Source organism: Colletotrichum tamarilloi (genome assembly GCF_030869305.1).
Source record: "Colletotrichum tamarilloi strain Tom-12 chromosome Unknown Scaffold_2.1, whole genome shotgun sequence".
NCBI lineage: Eukaryota > Fungi > Ascomycota > Sordariomycetes > Glomerellales > Glomerellaceae > Colletotrichum > Colletotrichum tamarilloi.
In genome coordinates this window covers 1,232,539-1,251,255 of record NW_026849385.1, presented here as the reverse complement: position 1 = coordinate 1,251,255, position 18,717 = coordinate 1,232,539, and the positions used below count along the sequence as shown (strand labels likewise).

Sequence of the window (18,717 nt, the reverse complement as noted above, 5' to 3'; positions counted from 1 at the left end):
TAAAAAGAAGTAGATTTATTAATAATATAAAATAAATCTTTATTACTATTATTATTAAGATTTTTTTTTTTTTTAGTATTTTAAAATATTTTATTATTTATAAAGAATACTTTATTATTAACGTATTTATAATTCTGAAGGTTTTATTATTACTAAGTATTAGTACTTTAGTAATTATTAAATTAATCTCTTAATAATTAATCTCTTTTTATTTATTATTAGTTTAAAATAGTACTTAGTTATAATATATTTAAAATAAATTTTTTTATAAATAACTCGATTAAAAAAAAGTTAATAATTATAATAAGGTTAATAAAAATAATATTAATAATAGAAACGAGGTTAATAATAATAATAAAATAATTAATTTTTTTATAATAATAGCTTTAATAAAAAAGATTATATATAATAAAGCGCATTCTTAACGGCCCGTAATTAGTTAACTAGTTATTAATTAGTAATAATAAAAGAGAGTTAAGGTAATATAAACTAGGCTATTTATTATTAATTAAATAAATAAAACTAAATTAATAAGTTAAAATAGTTAGTAAAGTAAATCGAGGCTATTTTTTTTATAATTATATCCTTATTAACTTATAATAGAAATATATATATAATTTAATTATTAATTAGTATTAATATATATATAAGTAGGTTAAACTTTTTAATTATAACTAGGTTAATAAGTTAATATAGGTCTATTATATATATATAAGAGGGGAAGTTTATAAGCAGAGCCCGCGATCCCTCTGTGGGTGTAAGTAGGTAGAAGGGTCCGTCTGCACGGGCCCAGACTGCCTACCTACTACCCCTACCTAACTACCTAATAGGGCCCTTTTCTGCCTCGTAATCCAACAAAACGAGACCACAGGTCACTGCTCTCTTGTGGCGGATGACGATTTCGGACACGAGGTATGGTGTTCTCGTATCAGTACGAAAGACTACTAGATCATGATCACGAGACTCTAGCACGATGGCTGAATGAAGAACACAGATGGCGGATGCGATGATTTAATTGGTACTTCTTTTCATCTCATTAAGATTTCATGTATTATAAAGCGAACGGTGCACGTCTAAACCATTATTCTTCCGTCTTCCCAGACGATACCGCACCCCGCAGTGGTCTGTCACTAGCGAAAGAGGGATCATTCGTCTGCGTCGTAAACTGCAGCTTCGATGCCAGCAAGTCGACGCTGTCACCAGGAATGTAGTCAGCAACTCTGTATCCTGACTTTCGGAAAACCATGTGAGAACTTACTACATAATAACGGGAAAGAAGCAACCGAGAGCATAAGCAGCTCGATCCACGTATCTCGTCGCGGGACTACTCTGCCACACGTTCAACGAATGCGTAATCACCCGTATCGCCGCCGCCACGGCCAGCGAAGCGACGCGGATCTCTGTGCTGCGCATCAGGTACCGGATGAAGCTCGTTCGGAGACCGGCTTCCTTTGACGACTTTCTGACTTCGGCGAAGATGTGGAGGAGAAAGTAGGCGCTGACGCACTCGCTGACGGCGAAGAGGCCAAAGTAGGCAATGTGGATCCTGATGATGATGCTCTGGAGGCTGTCGTCTTCCCTTAGGATCCGGAGGAGACGGTAGTAGATGATCACGACTTTTACGACGGTGACAAGGACGAGAGTTGACCAGAATACGGTGTGGAAGACTCTTCGTTTCGTCCCCCGCAGAAGTCTGTTGAGGATGATGAAGCTGTAGAAGGGTAGCCCTGCTTCTTGAATCTATCGGGCTTCCGTTAGCAACTTGAGGAATAAGACCTCCGGTGATACAGGTAAGCGGGTTGACTCACGAGCCAGCAGATGTCGCCAATGGCTGCCGCCGCAGCCCTCTTCGCAAGAGGATACGGCTTGTCATAGTACGCGTGGAAATAGAGTCCATTCGCGATCGCGCCAGCTGCAGACGAGACGATGGGTACGACCGTGAGCTTAGAGAACGACGTGATTCCGATAATGAGCAGCCCCAAAAACACGTTGAATACACCAATTATGCTTAGCACCGACCAAGCGTGTTCAAAGTACGGGAGGCTGGGCGCTGCATCAGAGGTGGCGTTGATCGTGTTGGGCATACCGACGGAGTTCGGTAATGGCACTGGCAACGAGCTCGACATGTTTGCTGCTGTAGTTGGTAGCGCCTTGCAGAATATCCCGCCCAGGAGAACTGGGTTGGCGAAGAAGCTTGTGGTTTGCCCGTATTCGGATGCGTCGTCGTTACATTCATGTAGTGATCGGTAGCCTAGAGCCTGGGGGTCGTGGCATCTGGCATCTCGCACGGGCGAGAGATTAGGTGGTATCGAACATCGCCAGGTTAAGAGATGAGAAAGAAGGGTATTCCAAGTCACATATTAAATGGGGCACTCCCGCTCTCTACAAGTTTGCTTTCACTTTGGGCCTGACAAAAACCTAGGAGTGGAAGGCACGTGAATGCTTTGAAGGTTCAACCCCCTCCCCATTCTAATCGAAGTGTTGTGACTTGAGGTATCCATGGGAAGCGAACTTATCAGCGAACAGTGCGGGATCACCCAAGTCAAAATTGATGGATTGAGCTAGTAGTTCTTGGAAAACACTTCTCTCGGAAACTTCCCCTCTCGGGACAGAGGCACAAAGAGGAAGAAGATGGAGGAAGAGATGAACTCAAAACAGCTCGACGGGCGCGGTTGACGCCACGTGCGACTCGCGACACACCAGCTACCCGCAGGTCGGTACGATTCATGAAAGACTGAGAAAGTGTAGTTGATGGTTTTCGGGAGTGTTGGTGATTGGATCGATGAATCTCATGATTTCATAGCTTCTTCAGCAATCGAAGTCTATATCTGCCTATGCTTTGTCTCCCAACCAATTCAGCTCTCCACGCATAGTGGCTAGATCTCTAGTGTTTGTTACATAAACATCGAAGCTGTCGGTGTGAGCAGAGCATCGATAAGATTAAACTGCTCATGTGGTTTTCCATGTCTTATCTGCCCAGTACTATCTTGACTTTTTCAACTTTGCTTCGTCACTTGGCCTAGAACACGGCTTCGCCCGAAGCTGTGCACGACTAGGTGAAACCAAAGCATCCGCACCATTTGATTTCGGTTTAGGACACCAGATCTCCCCGTGGCAAAATAGTAACGAAGCAGATACCGCGTGATTCTACGCGGCAAGTTCTCCCGGAGCTCTCTTTGAGCCATCAAAACAGCTTTCTTCGGCAGGTTTAGAGGTCCAATGCGCAAAATTCTAGGTTAGGACGACGCAAGGTTCTCGCCTCACTCCTTTCTTATCTTCGATATCGCTCCTGGACCAGCCCAAGAGCAGAGATGATGGGCTCGAATGCGAGAGAAAATCCGTCACCGCTGGTATTCGATATGCGAGACTCTCCTTGCCCGATGCCAAGATGCCATCACAACATTGTGCTCAGCTTGCGTAATCTTTTGCAAATGTGCAGAGCGCCCGTAGGGGCAAGCAAACAGTATCTCATGAAAATCAGGTCTTGTGTAGTCATTCTATATCACACAATTATCTTCCTTTTGAATTCCCTTCTCCTTTTTTTTCGGATCCCCAACGCCATCGCAATGCATTAAGTTGACCAAGATGATCCAGTCCTTATCCACATCGGCGTCCTGTATCTCTTCAGACGGAGCCAGATAATGCGACCCTTTCCACCTTTTTGAATGTCTTCTTCCACTGCCCCTCTCCCCTAGCCTTCTGCCTCTCTGGCATACACACGACAACGAAGTCTCTCACGCCGTAGTCGTAGCTGCCCTTGCTTCTCGGCACGTCTTGTTGTTTCAACCATCTTCTCTAACTCCACAAGAGCCAATCAAATCGAGGTCAATTGTCCGGCGCTCAAGCCTCTCGCGACTTGGACAAATATCCCTAGATGCCATGTGAAACTCGAAAGACAAAGGGGTATAAACCCACCCAACCACCCATCAAAGAGTCAAAGGGAGAAAATCACAAATGTCATGTACAAACAACTTCCTTCCTCAGCCTCTCTCAAGCAGAGCCCAGAATCAAACTCTCCACCATACCGCCCACAGAAGACGCCGTCTGCGCGCGATCAACCTCATTCGTGACCTTCCTCTTGAGAGCCTTGAACCCCTCAAACAGCTCGGCACTGTCACCAGCATACTGCGCATACAGCTCCACGAGCACCATGCCGACCTCAACGCAAATGCTCACGTACCGCGGATCGATAATGTGATCGCACGTCCACTTGAGCACCGGCTGTACCGTCCTCTCATCGCGCCCCTCAAGCGCATCCCGCACAGCAGACCGGTGCCGCAGCGCAAGAAGCAGCGTCAGAACGCCGAGCGGCGAGTGATCTTTCCCGCGCGGATCGAGCGCCTGGTCCAGCGCGCTCGCGTACCGCCCGTGGCGCAGGGCCTTCTCCCACGCCTTCTCCTTGGGCGCGCTGGTGCGCGCGTCCTGGGCGACGATAACCTCGGCCTGGCCCTCGCCCAGGCTCTCGAGGCGGCGCATGGCCGAGGCTTTGCGCTTCTTGCTTTTCGCGGCCTTGTCGTGCTCGTCGAGGGTGCCGGCGAGGAGGGCGGCCATTTCGCGGTCGCGCTCCTTTTGGCGGGTGGCTTCGGGGCCCGTGAGGCGGGTGCGGATGGAGAGGACGCCGGATTGCATGCCCACGACGAGGTGGCGGTCCGCGCTGTCGAGCGCGTCGGAGGCCGGGAGGACGCGGAGGGAGAGGATGGGGGAGGGGTACTTTGTCGAGGAGACGACGTTCCAGCCGGTGGTCTCGAAGACCTTTACGTGGCCGTCGAGGCCGCCGGTGACGAGGCGGGTGCCGTTGGAGGCGAGGCTGAGGGAAGTGACGGTCTTTTGGTGGTTGGCGATCTGGTGGATGGGGCGGGCGGCAACGAGGTCGAGGACGGAGACCTGGGGGCCCGAGGCGGCGAGGAGGGTGGTGCCGGAGGAGAGGGGAAGGACGGACTCGACGGGGGCGGCGTGCTTGAAGGTCATGACGGCGGCGTTGGATCCTATTCTCGGGTCCCAGATCTTGACGGTAGAGTCGTAGGAGCCCGAGACGATGACGTTGCCGGCGCCCGACGGGGAGGTGGCCGGGAAGAACTCTGCGCAGCGGACGTAGTCGGAGTGTCCCACGAAGGTGTTGAGCGGGTCGTTGGCCGTGAGGTCCCAGAGGCGGACCGTCTTGTCGTCGGAGGCGGAGAGCAGGGTGGTGGGCTGGGAGCCCGAGAAGCGCGTGGCCCAGACGGGCTGGCGGTGCTTCGTCCACGTCTTGAGGATGGAGCGGGAGTGGGTGTCGAAAACCTGCATGCGGCCTGTATCTTCGGCGGCGACGAGGACGCGGCCGTCGCGGCGCAGGGAGCCGGAGCGGGCGACGTCGGCGAAGCGGGTGATTGTCTTTTCGAGCTTGCGGGTGCGGGAGGAGTAGAGCTGGACACGGGTGCCGGTGGTGACGGCGAAGAGGCCATCGGAGGAGGTCGACGAGATGTGGGTGATTGGGTACGAGGTTGGCGAGGGGATCTGGAGCTGGTTCTTGAAGGACTTCCAGTAGCGCTGCTCGGCCGTCACGGGGGACGGGCCCGAGGGCAGCTTCACCTGCGGGAGGGGTCCCACGGTAGCTGCCATTGTGATATGGTTGTGTAGGCCGTTTGTGCCCTTAGGTGGTGTGGTTGGAGGAGGTGCAAAAATATGCTCGCTGGCGTGGTAGAGCTGGGTGTTGCGGTGAAGCGCAAAATGTGAGGGTATCGTCGTGATAGACGTTGGTAGTAATTTTTTGGAGTTGAAAATGCTGATAGGCAAAAAAAAAAGATTCTCAATTGAGAATTTCTTAGCGGCTAGTCCTGTTGGAGATTAGCGGGTACCCCACATGCACGATAAGATAAGGCGCGGGGCCGGGGCCTTCAAGCTTTTGGAACTCAACAGACCCGAACGCACCGAAGAGCTCACCATGCCACCTTTTAGATGATATTATGGAGAGCTCTTGAAATCAGAAATTGAGAGTGAGCTCTGCTTCACTGAAACATCTGACCTGAATGAAGACTTCGGGGCGCGACAGCTCAGTACGTCGAGATGAATTGCAGACACTCTGTCATCATTTCAACGCCATTTGGCATGGCTGATCCAACGTAGCTGGGTTCAGTAAGGTACGGATAGCAATCATCAATTCAACCATCGCCAAATCTCACACGCATCATATCTTGCTTCAGGGTCTCCATCTAAGACTCTTGACCAACACATCACAGGGCACGCAAAGGTACATGCCCACACGTAGACCACTGCGGGCCTTCTACCCCGACACGATCCCCTTTCGTCCCGGCTGCCCGTAACGTAGCACATCTATACTCAGTAAACCCTCATCCCATCAAAAAAAAGCATACTCTCATCGCCGCGCAATCCCATCCATCAAACAGTCCCCCACTCTACTTTCCCAAGCCAACACGCAGGGAAACAGAAGTAACACACCGCATCGGCAATTGTACATCACCCGGATTTTCCGACCTCAACCTCTGAGGCTGCATCTGCATCTACATCTGCATCAGCTTCAGAAAAAAGTCAAGGCTGACCCGATGACAAGCACTGCCGACACCCCGTCCATCCAACTCACCCCATGTATCATGGAAAAACTTTCACCTCTCCGAGCCGGCAGAGGAGGGATGGAGGGATGTCGGTGACTTACTCCCTCACCGCCTCCAAATCGAACCTAAACTCCAACATTATAAGCATTGCTAGACAAGGGGCTCCAGTAGTGATGAAGAGACACGTCAAATCTACGTTACCTAGGTACCTAGTCAGCGAAGCGACTTAGAGCCTGACTTCATTAACCTGCTTTTGTCCCTCATCACCGGTGTATTAATCTCTTAACAACGAATGGCTTTGTGTCTTTCTCAAGACAAAAGTGACGCCTTTCGTCTGATGGGAATAAGAGGCTGGGCCTTTACAAGAAAGAAAGAAAACTCTTTTTTTCAAATAAAAAAAACCAGGCCCTTTCCCCTCTAGTGTATAGCCCTGTAATTCTTACCTGACCTAAGCTGACCTATACTTAGGGTCCCTGGACTCTCAGGATACCTTCCTTACCACCCTGCCATTCCTCATCAAACTCTAAGCATAGACAGACTCAAAGTGTTTCCCCGGGGCTATGTTCACCCAAATCAGCAAAAAGGCTTGGCCAAAACCAACAAATGTCCAAAACAGGAAATGGAAAGCCGACTGCGGGCAAACGGTGTCAACGGCAGTGATGGGGGAGGGGGGGGGGGGGAGGAGCTGAGACGGTGAGGGGGTGTAATAAAGGGACTGCGAAAACGGAGGGGAGCAGCGTGTTTCAGCTATCTTCCGTAAGTCCTCCGTGCATAGCTTGAATGACGTCTTGCGGTAGTTGCAATTCAAAAATGGATCTTCACGTTTGTCTTTGCAGAAGAGTATGGCAATATGTGTTTTTTTTGTTTGTTTGAACCTTGTTTGAATCCTCATTGACCCGTAATGACCTTGTCTGATCTATTTGACACGCTGATAAAAGCATATTCAATACGACTTGTCGTCGCTTGAACTAGGGTATACCATCCTCTCTTTTTCAATCTCCCCTTTACTCGGCAGAACCGTAAATAGTCTCCATCAGAATACCTGTGAAGGGAATTAGCTTGCTGTAGCGATGTGCATTTGTGTGAGTGTTAACGTACCAGTAATTCTGTAGGGGTCGGCATTTGAGGCGGGGCGGCGATCCTCGAAGTAGCCGTAGCCCTTCTGGGCGCACTCTCTGGGGATACGAATAGAAGCACCACGGTTGGCAACTCCGTAAGAGAACGAATCGATGGAGCCGGTCTCGTGGCGGCCAGTGAGACGCTTCTCGTTGCCCTCACCGTAGACGGCAATGTGCTCCTTGTGACGACCCTCAAGCTTCTTGATGGCAGCCTCGATGTGCTTCATGCCACCCTCAACACGCATCTCCTTAGAGGAGAAGTTAGAGTGGAGACCGGCACCGTTCCAGTCACCGGGGATGGGCTTGGGCTCAACGGAGACCTTGGCGCCGAACTCCTCGGCAATGCGGGCCAGGAGGAAGCGAGCCAGCCAGAGGTGGTCACCCATCTCAATGCCGGTGCAGGGACCGACCTGGAACTCCCACTGGGCGGGCATGACCTCGGCGTTGGTACCAGAGATCTTGACGCCAGAGTACAGGCAGGCCTTGTAGTGGGCGTCGACGATGTCGCGCTGGACGACCTTGCCGGCACCAACACCGCAGTAGTAGGGGCCCTGGGGAGCAGGGAAGCCGTTAGCGGGCCAGCCGAAGGGGCGGTTGCTGAGGTCGAGCAGAGTGTACTCCTGCTCGAGACCGAACCAGGGCTCGTGAGCGGCGTGAGCCTCCATCAACTTGGCGCACTCATGTCTGTAGTTGTACTTGTTGGGGGTGCCATCGGCGTTCCAGCATTCGGAGAGGACGAGGATGTTGGGAGATCCACGGAATGGGTCGGGGAAGACAGCAACGGGCTTCAGGTAGACATCAGAGTTGTCGCCGGGAGCCTGGTTGGTGGAGGAACCGTCAAAGTTCCACATAGGAAGGTCCTCGGGGGTGTACTCCTTCTCCTTGAGAGTCTATGGAGGCAAATTTGTTAGCTACGTGATGATGATAGATGGCGCTATGATGCAACTGCGAATAGAGGCATGCGCGGGTGAACTCGTGAGCCATCTTGGCTATCAAGGCTGACATCATGCGCCGCGCCTTGCCGTCAGGCTGACGATGCCAGGCGGAGCTACCCCCCAGTGGCCCCATTGGAGATCGTGGGCATTGCGTGGAGAACAGTAACGACCCTCGGCCGGCGGCTGGCCAACCGGTTTACCGAAGACGCGCCGACGGGCAAAAGGGGGAGGGGACTGATGATGCGGCAGCAACTCGCAAGACCTCCAATACCCGAGCTGCGGCGTTCAACCCTGCAGCTGTAGGCAAGGCAAAAAAAGACTTGGAGCCAGGCGGACGTGGGGTGGGGTTTCTTGCAGGATCGAGTCGTGATCGAATCCTTTCAGCCAGTCCGGCCGTGGCCCTCGAAAGAAGAGACCAAGACCAAAGCAGCAGGAATAGGTACGTACCACCCACCACCAGAAATGCGCACTGGAGGGGCAGGTGGTGTGTGTTTTGACCCCCGCCAAGCCCCAGTGCATGTCGCCGCCGCATCTGCTGCCGCTTGCTCACCCGCCCACAGCTTTTTGCCCGCTATTCCCAGCCGGAAGTCGGAGACATCCCGTAGGGGATGAATCCAGAGCAAGACGACCCGCTGCCCCAGCTTTTCCGTTGATGCAACCGTCGACACAGATGTCAGAGTGAAGGCATGAGCCATCTCAAACTGTGTCGCATCGCAACAGGAAAGGGCTGGGTGAGTGACATTTTCCGGCGGAATAGCGGGCTAGAGCGTCTGGAGCACCACGAAGGGCCCGGGGGAAATATGAAAAAGCCAAAGGAGGGAATAAGAAAGACAAGGTGGTTGTTGTGTGAACGTACCCTCGACTTGGAACGGGTCTCGCCATCAGCGTCGATCCAGATGTACTCGGCCATAATTGAGCCCTTCTGGTCAAGCTTGAGGTACTTGGCCAACTATTCGATGGGTCAGCATGATTGCTTATTCGATTTGCGCAAAGCTGACGGCTGGAAGTGAACTCCAGCTACACCAAGCTCAGCACCGGGTATGTTGGTGTAATCTCACGGTCTCGGGCCTGGAAGTGAAGGCAGCTTCTGTCGCCTGGAGAGAAAAGACGTGTTAGTAACTGTGATCCTCTTCTTCTTCTTCCTTCGATTTTGGGTATCCAGCATCGTGACTCGAGAGAACAGCATAACGCCAGCACTCAGGTCGCGATAGGAGTAGTATGACGTGGTGGGGCAGAGTTTGGGACTTACCATTTTTGCGGTTGTGTGTGTAATGTGATAAAAACGGGAAAAAGAACAAGGTCCAATTTGGAGATCAGGAAAAGGTTCGAGCAGTAGAGATCAAATGATCTATATGACTGTAACGGGAGGAATAGAGGGATAGGATGTGGAAAAGTAAAGAGCAGGTACGATAAGAGCAGTCGAAGCGGGCGGTTGAGGGTTTTATGTTTTCCTCTGTCTGTCGTCCGGCAAGGAAGGCAGGCGCGGGCGCTGGTGGGAGAGACAGATTTGAGTGAGAAAGAGGCAGTCCAGTTCGCTCGATGCTCTATTTTTTGCTGGTGCTGCCAGCAATCTGCAAGGTACCGTCGAGATACCTCAGATGTTTCGCAGACGACCGGCCCTGTTGGCGAGGAAAGCTCATGTACAACCGGTACAGAACCGTAACTTTTGGCTCTTGTCTAGGTCTCTCGAGGTCTCTCGAGGGTCCCTCTTTGGTCCTTCAGCCCAAGATAAGGCCTGCCAGTGCCTGCCCATGACGGCGGCAGGGGTATGGCTGGTTCTGGCTTCTGGTATCGATTGCGGTGGGGTGAGAGGGGTGGGCTGGTGGGGTGTGGCCCCGGAAACATGTGCCCTCCCATTCGTCCGCCAGCCCAGAGTTTGGGGGACCACAGATACATGCCAATTCTGATTCGGTTCCCAACGTCCCACGACGACAATGTCCAGGTACTTTGCCCGAACCCAGGCCACCCTCTTCACCCACACATTTCCCGCCCTTTAACCTGCCTTTCTGTGCTGCACCACCACTCCCGTCTGCCACTATCAGACGTCTCTCAAGTATCCCTACTGCCTGGCTACGGCCCCGCGGTCCTCTACCACCGGCATCAAGTCTCCGTGGGAAACGGAAATGCGACGGGCGGACCTTTCACCTCTAGAGGTATCGTCAACTTCCTCTTCTCCGTAAATGGCCCCTGGGAAACTCCTCTTCCGCTTCCACTTGGGTGGTTTTGTTCTGTCAACCCTAGTCTCCAAGACTGATAAGTATGAAAATCACTGATCAAAATGTGTGACGATGACTTCGACGTGCGCCCAGTAGCCCGTTGACGAGCCACTCAGAGGCCGCCCGGCACCGCCCTTGCGGCAGTATCTGCGACTAGCTGCTGCAGCTGCGACCACCGACCCAACAATGACCACCTCGAGAAATCGCTACTATGTATCCAGGTTTCGTACAGGCTACAGACAACAAGAAAAATTGCAGGTATACCGAGTAATAAACGGGTGCGGCAAACCGGACTGTAAAGACCCAGCCAGAGATAGAGCAAGGTATCGTCACTGGCGATTCAAGGACCAAGCAGGTACCTCTCACCCACAGGAGCCACCGTGCCACAACGCGGGGCACGTACCGATACATGTCATTTACGAGGCCCACGTCCTTCGGTCCGCTGTCCACTGTTTCTATCCTTGGATCTTTGGGGTGCTCGTGTGCACTGTCGCCCGCCGCCGTGCCCATCGCCTTCGCCCTCGCCGCCGCTGTCGGGTCGCTGGCGCCGCTCCTCTTATCCTTGAGGCACTGTCTTACAGAGTACCTACACTATTGTCGCTGTCAGTGTCTGTAGCGCTGCTCACGGTGGCTGTGGCTGTGGCATCCGCCTTTCGGAGACAGGCCGGAAGCCCAAGGAGAGATATTCCAGGTCTTAGAGTAGGTCCCGTTCCAGACCGCTTTCGATAAAAGGGTCCTGGAACTCTGATGCCCAAAAACAGCCGCTGTTGAGTAGGCGGCCAGTGAATTTTTCGTAAGGCCGCGTTTCGTCTGAATCTCGCTTCCAGAACGGAAAGGAGACTGCGTTGAATTTCAATAAACTCTCGTCGTCGTAAATCCCGCGGGCCTACCTAACTAGAGCGCCTCCTAGAACCGGTGCGGGCTCCGCGAATGGCTTGCTGGGCGGTTCTGAATGCCCCGAGGTAAAGTAGCGTCGCTTGCAACTTGGTTGCTCGGGTTCCACGCCGACGATCGCATGGCCATATTGCGACAGCGTGCATATTCCTGGCGCGGAATTTCCTTGGGATGGCACTGAACTCTTCCGGTCAGCTTTGGGGGGTGTCGTCAGGTACCTCAACTTTCCAAAATCTCGTCAGCTTGACGACCTTTCCCTCGAGTCGACTTTCCCAGTTTCCCCGCCAAAGGACCCTAGGTCCCAGGATGACGATACACCGCGCACCAGCCACTCAGAGTCTCACACCCTCACCGGCCCCAGGATCGTAACGTCCTTTCCATCGCACAAATCTCTTCAGGTTCCGCCGGCGCAACTTGTCGCGGCACGGCGACGCGCGCACTTGCGCTAATTCCCCTATCATCATCAATCTCCAACCCTTGCCATGGCTATGCTTGCCCGCGGCGCAGGAAAGACACCCATCCTCGAGGAGTTGCTTCCTTCGTCCTGTCGTTGGCATAGCTTCCGCCTACGTCGTGCAGATGGTTGTCTCATGAAAATTTTGCCCGCCTCCCGGTAGCAATATCTTGACGGCCCTCAACGTTGATTGTCTTGGTCTTTGTGCGTCTCCTTGTACGAGTCTGTAACCCCTTGGTGGGGGTATATCCCGGCGACCCTTATTCATTCTCCAAGGTATCTGTACCTCTGTGTCATCGTGACTCCCAAGTTGGACTGGTCCCAGATAAAGCCATCACATATCCCACCACAAGGCTATCGAGCCTGTCGACCCATAATGCGGCGGCGAGGGGCAAAAGGTGGGGTGTGTTGTTGCTCTGGACCAGATGCGCTCCAAAGGTCAGATCTGTGGTCAGTGCGATGGCTTCTTGTCGGTATCCTGTGAGCGACGGTGTGTTTACAACCAGGCCCGAGTCATTTGGGGGGAGTTCGGGGGAAACCCCATATCGCAACTTCTCTCCGACAGCGGGATGGTCATCTTGCTGAGCCCAAACCTTCGGAATCACTAGTCGACTTGTCCTTCCGGCCAATATTCGATGGTGTTTTCGTCAGCGAACCCCCAAGGAACCCCCGAACTTTTGCTCCACGAATCGACCATGTCGAAGCTATCTTCGGAGGGATACCCAATCCACATGGCCTGCCGTGACCCGTCCCTGCAAGACCTGAGTGAATATCTGGCTGATATGCAGCCCAAACGTCTTGGACACTGCAGGATGCACAAAGCTGGAGTGGACCGCGAGAAGAAGGCTGGATTCTCTGCTTCTTCCTTGTCCATGGCCCCTCCCGTAAGACGTAGCTGGAGGAACGGCATGCTGTCCATTCGTCGCATGTTCAGTCGGTCTCCAGTCGGCCATATCACACACATTCTTCTTCTGAATATGATACGGCGTATCAAAGTCGGGCTCCCCCGCACTTTTTGCTCTCGGCAGGGTATTCGTAGGACTGCGGTACCTCCGTCCCATCGCCGGATACACGATTACCCCTCAACATAGGTATCCATATGGATAGTCCGTCCCAACATCTCACTCGTCCACCACGGTTGATTCAGGCTGTATGCTGAATGTATTCTGGGAAACCATTGCCGCTCCTAGACAAACTTCAGGTAAAACTTTGATGATTCCATTATGGAACTTGATCTCCAGATGTGACCTGCAGGAGACCTCCATCTCGGGTGTCTCCAAAGCATCAAGTGTGGGACGCTAGTGGGGGATGGTGCATTTTGCATTGAGGGCTTATCGTTGGGCGCTGATTGGTCGAAGCGCAAGTGCAGAATAATTGAATTCTCTCAGGAGCTGTGTCGGTTCCAAGGTCTCCTTAAAGACTGGCATTAATCTCTCGAGAAGCTCCTCAGCTATCGTAGTGCCCTAGGCTGCTAAGCACCTTTCCCTCTCTTGCCATTCGCGACTCCAGTTGACGGGCAACGATGTGTAACTTCACGGGGTGTCGTTGACCTCGGTGAAGTGTGTGGCAGCTGACAAGCTTACTCGGTGGAGAGCCGCGGCGGTGACATGGGGACGCTGCGAACATGAGGTGCAGTCAGAGGTACCCCGTCCACGGCGGACAATTGCTGTTTGGGTCCCAACCCAAGGGCTAGTGCCGCAATGTTGGATTCTGGAAAATGTGGATGGAGCAGCCATGTTGGGTTTGGGCGCCGGCCCGGCGGGGATGGGGGAGGAGTGTGGATGAATCGGTTGTGTGGTGTTCCTCTCGTTAATTGACCAGGACTCTGCAGAATCGGCTCGTCTACCAGGTCGCCGAGACCGGGCAAGGAGGAGCAGCGGCAACGGCCGGCAAAGGAGGCACGGCAGCACCACCACGGCCCAAGACTTTTGCGGTCGGCTGCTCCGACGACATTCGATGTCCGCATCCCACACCGGCAGTCCATGGACCAGACCCATCTCGACCGACCGCCTGCGAAGTCCAACCCTCTCTCGTTTTCAACCACGATCTCGCTGGTTTTCGTCGTCGACTTTTTTCCCTTCAATCGCATGCGAAAAGCCGTCATTTCCCATCGTCCGAACTCTACGAACAACGAGAATTCGCCGGTCTCGTCGCTGAGTGGTCGGCGTTGACACACAGTAATTCTCTCATTGGTCGGCTGCCACCCGCCACGATCGGGACTTGGCTGAACACTGCCGGGGCACCTGGGCGAGGCATGTCAGGGCCCCCGATCGAGAGTCTCACGAGGTCAAAAATGACGTCTTTGGCATGGTCGATTAGGGGAAGCCGACCCAGAATGGCGGCGATACCATCATGGGTTCCGGTGCGATGTCTTTCAGGAGATCTTGGAGACTGCAAGAGGCAGCCAGGAAAGCAGGGCCGGGAGACAAAGACCGCTTCCGTGACGTCGGCCACGACAAGTGTCGGGCTGGGCCTGAACCTCAATTTCGACTACGACGTGGGGAACCGGAATCGGGAACCGGGAGTGTCTTTCTCACAAGCCAGTCGGTTCTTCTGGGACCAGTTGCGTATTCCTTAGGGGGGGTACGGAGTGCGTCTCGGTACTGGCAAGCGCCACATGGAGAGGCCGAGGACGTGTGTGCATGGCGACGCGACACGAGCCCACAGCAGGGCGCAGTCGACACTGTTGCCAGAGCCGGGTTGAGTCAGACTCGTGTTCGGCCGACGGCGGTCAGTGGTTATTTTCGGAGTATCGTTCCGGGCCAAGCGGTGGGAGATAAGACGGGAGGGCGTTCTGGAACTTGCATGGAGGATATCCACGATCCAAGGGACCAAGTGGAGGGTGGAGGATGACTTTGATGTGTCACAGCGCGCCCGCAATGTGCGGCGTGCCTGAAAGCGCAGGGCAAGGCGAGGCGCCGCATCCAACGAGACTGCTTGAGCCTTGGCTGCCCAGACCCAACAACGGAAAGCACCGAGTGGGTGTGCCCTTCCTTCCCGTCTGCTTTCTTAAATTCTTCCGCCTGCAGGATGGGGTGGGAAAGAGTGGATTTGCGCCAGTGCACAGATGGTGAGAATCACTACATTCGTACTGTACCAGAAAATAGGGGTCGTTTTGCATTCGTTGAGGCGGCAACTGCAACAGCAATCGCGACTTCCTGTCTTACTTTGCTCGCTGTTGCCCTTTCTGCTTGTTTGCAACCAGGAGTATTTTCTGCCTTTTTCCACGCAGGAGCAACAAACGAAAATGACATGATATGGGTATACCTAGGTACAATCGGCTTAGGAAAGAGCAATACAGAATATTTCGATTGAGGAAATCGCGCTTGCCTGCTAGAGCTACCTTAGGTTTGTCCGAGGATGATTTTGAACAACCTAAGATATCTCGATTGGAAGAACGGAGGGCTGGACCAAACATCTTTGCTTCATGCTGTGATTTCTGGCTTCATTTGCCTGCTATACGAATCAACCCTTCATCCCTCACTGACGCCAGCAACCCATCTTCTCCCGCCGTGCTCATACCATGAACTGGACCGAGGGAGCTTTGGCTCGACATTCTCGAGGGAAGGGCTGGAAACCGGAGATCGCTAAACAAAAACAGTACTTCGCAAAAGCTCGCTCGGGGCTTCACGGTCCTCCCAAGCCCGGCTTCGACTCTATTTCCTTTTTCTCTCAGCAGGCCAATTCTTCGACATATCCTACGAAGCGCCTCTCTACAGTTCCATCACAAATTTCGCCGCACTTCCAACAGCACCAGCAACACCAGCAGCATCAGCAACACCGGCACAGCCAGCACCGCCAATACGATCAGAAGAACCAGCACAATGTTCCTCAGGATCACTGTCTGTTGAAGTCGCCAGGGCAGCATGTGCGGAAGGAACCTCTAGTCGCAGTAGACCACGGCATTCTACAAGAGCCTCGCTCACAGCATGCTACCAAGAAACGAAAGCTTCCTGACTATGACCCTGAGCTCTTGGATGCGAAGAGACACCGTTTGCTACAAAAAGGCGACTGGGCTGGGATCAATGTCCAAAAGTCGCTACCTCTGCATTTCTCGGGAGCTAGCAGCTCAAAAGGACGCCAGATCTGGGGCTTTCGCAACAAGCATCCTGAGGGTCAATCTGGCTTCTTCTGGGAGCAGAACAGAAATGGAAGGAGACCACTACAAGGCAAAGCTACAAGCTACATTAGCACGCAAGGCGGAGACAAAGACGTCCGGATCAGAATCGGCAGTGAGGATATTCGATACGGCGGAGGAAGTCAGATCACGGCAAAAAGCTCTCAGAATCGTCTTCCCAGAACTACGACCCAGTCGAAAAGCTTACGACAGTCGGAATACTTTGTCCAAACCTCGTCTCAAACCTCTGCGCAGGATTATGGTCCTTCAGGATTGCGAGGCCATAGAGCTTTGCCAGTGTCCGAAACAATATCTTCGACACAGCGAAAGCATGGACAGAGTGCTGCGTGCCGCGAAAATCCTCCGCGCGCCTCGATGTCGCTCAAAGCATATAGGTACCCAACCCGACTTGAGCGTTTGCCAAAGGAACCGAGCCGACTTGAGCGTTTACAAAAGGAAGGTCGGTCATTACTTGTTGAATCGTCTCCATCCAGGGTACATCATCCTGTGCCTCGACGACTGAGCCAGCTTGTAATGCTTGAGAGATCAGGGAAACCAGCGTCCGAAATGTTTGGGAGCACCATTGGTCAGGTCGGTCGCAACCCAGTGCAAGAAGTTGCGCCATCGGAATGCAGTGAGAACCAGCGATGGCAAAAGATGATCGAGTCTCATGAAGATCAAACAAAAAGCCCATTCGAGAAAGATTCTAGTGCAAGTCGCAAGATCGTCAAGATCAGTCCCGGAGTCAGCAACATCCTCATTTCAAGCAGCTCGGTAGTCCATGGTTCGAGATTCGCCCACCCCCCGATGAGCACATTTACGGACTTTTCTCTGGATGACAGGGCGCAGGATGATATGGAAACTGGCCAGTACAAGCGCTTTGGCACCTCTATCAAGAATGATGGCCAACCAAGAGCCACTGCAGAGAAGATGCGATCCTCATCACCTCCGCTGCCGACCATATCATCCACTCTATCAGCTGGTCGACCGAGAGGTGACCTTTACAACGATAAAGAGGGACTTTCCGAGGACACATCCCTCGCGCATGCAGAATCCTGCTCAGACGATGGCCACTATGCGCAGCCTCGACAGCTACCGCCGATGTTTGAGTCGGATAGCGAGGATAAACCAACTCTGACCAAGCGAGAACCAAGTGAGCAAAACTTGAGGCCTACCGATGAAGAAAATGAGGAAGTCGAAATCTCCATTTTCCTTCCTCAGACACTAGATACAGATGCCGGAAATGCTATATCGGTGCCAGGCTCAGATAAAGTAGACATGGATACAGAGTGGATGAGCTTCATATTCGGCGAAGACGTCGAAAAAGATGAAGACATTGCTTTCAAAGAGTCGCTCAAGGAAGCTGCACGAGACTTACGGCCATCGAGCAGCTCCGCTGGCGACTACTACCAACCTTCTGTGGTTCCCGTCTCGGCCTTTGCCTCCAAAGAACTTGCACGACACAAGATGCTCCAACACCAAGATAAGGGCGCTCTGAATCCGGCATCGCTGGGATCTTCTCTAAAGGCTGGCCAGACAGACATGGCTATCCGTGGAGATCTCGTAGACTGTGAATTAGAGCATAGCCAATATCAAACCACTGACACAAACATCGCAGGCTCCTTTATAGTAGAAGATTCGGACTCAATCATACCCAAATCCGGAACAGAGTCTCTGACATCTGAAGTTGCTCTCACGCAGATAACGGACTCTATGTCAATGATTGCACAACCATCCAACTCTGACTTAAGCGAAAACGTGGGGCAAAGGTTTGCCAAGCCAAAAACCTTTGTCGGGAGACTAGCCTGCTCATCAAGCCGAGACCCTAGACCAGTTTTGCCCCTGAGCGTGAATGAAGTTTCCAAGAAAAGGGGTAGGCCCAAGGGCAGATCGAGAAAGAAGAAGGCCGAGGATGGACGTGCCAATATCCGAGGGCTACCTGATTATGACGGGGATCCAATTGAAGGCGGATCAGACGAGTAGTGCAGCACGATTACTCGCAGTTTGGGGGAAAGATGGCCATCTGCATTCGCATCACAGCAGAACTTTGGAACGGGAGTGTTGTGGCATCCTTTTGACATTCGTGGGATATCGACCGTTATTGGGACCTGGCCCTATCTACTCTAGAAACGGACAGAAACAATGGACAATGCAAGAAGAAGAAGAAAAGACACAAAAACCCAAAGAAGAATGATGCTCCAATCCATGAACCCTTTTCACCCAAAATCGTCCAAACAATCTTTGCGTTTCCGTTTGCTCCGGCCAGAACCCAGCACAGCTGTCTGCCAAGAGGCAATCGATCTCATCTGTATCATGTGCAGAACGAACCCTTTTTTGCCATTCCCATTTTTTTTGTTGATTTTTTTCTCAGTGTCATCTTTTTTTGTTGGTTTGACTTGATATCCCATGATGTCGTTTTGAGAGTGAGAGGAAAT

The 18,717-nt window shown here is 52.5% G+C and overlaps 9 protein-coding genes across 9 annotated transcripts; 3 read left to right on the top strand and 6 right to left on the bottom strand.

Moving 5' to 3' along the window:
* Positions 1 to 1,081: 1,081 nt before the first annotated feature.
* Positions 1,082 to 2,126, bottom strand: CTAM01_01039 (uncharacterized protein; the record flags this gene model as incomplete). The annotated part of the gene is made up of 3 exons (XM_060517083.1): positions 1,082 to 1,193; positions 1,259 to 1,740; positions 1,809 to 2,126. 3 exons carry the CDS (start codon positions 2,124 to 2,126, stop codon positions 1,082 to 1,084), a joined length of 912 nt encoding a protein of 303 aa, XP_060388545.1.
* A 1,864-nt stretch (positions 2,127 to 3,990) lies between these two features.
* CTAM01_01038 (WD domain-containing protein) lies at positions 3,991 to 5,598 on the bottom strand (the record flags this gene model as incomplete). The annotated part of the gene is made up of 1 exon (XM_060517082.1): positions 3,991 to 5,598. The coding sequence occupies one exon, from the start codon at positions 5,596 to 5,598 to the stop codon at positions 3,991 to 3,993; it is 1,608 nt and encodes a 535-aa protein (XP_060388544.1).
* A 1,954-nt stretch (positions 5,599 to 7,552) lies between these two features.
* On the bottom strand, positions 7,553 to 9,853 carry CTAM01_01037 (glutamine synthetase; the record flags this gene model as incomplete). The annotated part of the gene is made up of 7 exons (XM_060517081.1): positions 7,553 to 7,590; positions 7,647 to 8,556; positions 8,802 to 8,898; positions 9,049 to 9,302; positions 9,458 to 9,550; positions 9,660 to 9,695; positions 9,851 to 9,853. 7 exons carry the CDS (start codon positions 9,851 to 9,853, stop codon positions 7,553 to 7,555), a joined length of 1,431 nt encoding a protein of 476 aa, XP_060388543.1.
* Positions 9,854 to 10,140: 287 nt separating this feature from the next.
* On the top strand, positions 10,141 to 10,356 carry CTAM01_01036 (uncharacterized protein; the record flags this gene model as incomplete). Its single annotated transcript, XM_060517080.1, has 1 exon — positions 10,141 to 10,356. The coding sequence occupies one exon, from the start codon at positions 10,141 to 10,143 to the stop codon at positions 10,354 to 10,356; it is 216 nt and encodes a 71-aa protein (XP_060388542.1).
* A 13-nt stretch (positions 10,357 to 10,369) lies between these two features.
* On the top strand, positions 10,370 to 10,855 carry CTAM01_01035 (uncharacterized protein; the record flags this gene model as incomplete). The annotated part of the gene is made up of 1 exon (XM_060517079.1): positions 10,370 to 10,855. One exon carries the CDS (start codon positions 10,370 to 10,372, stop codon positions 10,853 to 10,855), a length of 486 nt encoding a protein of 161 aa, XP_060388541.1.
* Positions 10,856 to 10,867: 12 nt separating this feature from the next.
* Positions 10,868 to 11,327, bottom strand: CTAM01_01034 (uncharacterized protein; the record flags this gene model as incomplete). Its single annotated transcript, XM_060517078.1, has 2 exons — positions 10,868 to 11,023; positions 11,184 to 11,327. 2 exons carry the CDS (start codon positions 11,325 to 11,327, stop codon positions 10,868 to 10,870), a joined length of 300 nt encoding a protein of 99 aa, XP_060388540.1.
* A 2,417-nt stretch (positions 11,328 to 13,744) lies between these two features.
* Positions 13,745 to 14,269, bottom strand: CTAM01_01033 (uncharacterized protein; the record flags this gene model as incomplete). The annotated part of the gene is made up of 1 exon (XM_060517077.1): positions 13,745 to 14,269. The coding sequence occupies one exon, from the start codon at positions 14,267 to 14,269 to the stop codon at positions 13,745 to 13,747; it is 525 nt and encodes a 174-aa protein (XP_060388539.1).
* Positions 14,270 to 15,688: 1,419 nt separating this feature from the next.
* On the top strand, positions 15,689 to 18,265 carry CTAM01_01032 (uncharacterized protein; the record flags this gene model as incomplete). Its single annotated transcript, XM_060517076.1, has 1 exon — positions 15,689 to 18,265. One exon carries the CDS (start codon positions 15,689 to 15,691, stop codon positions 18,263 to 18,265), a length of 2,577 nt encoding a protein of 858 aa, XP_060388538.1.
* Positions 18,266 to 18,498: 233 nt separating this feature from the next.
* On the bottom strand, positions 18,499 to 18,597 carry CTAM01_01031 (uncharacterized protein; the record flags this gene model as incomplete). Its single annotated transcript, XM_060517075.1, has 1 exon — positions 18,499 to 18,597. One exon carries the CDS (start codon positions 18,595 to 18,597, stop codon positions 18,499 to 18,501), a length of 99 nt encoding a protein of 32 aa, XP_060388537.1.
* Between the last annotated feature and the right edge of the window lie 120 nt (positions 18,598 to 18,717).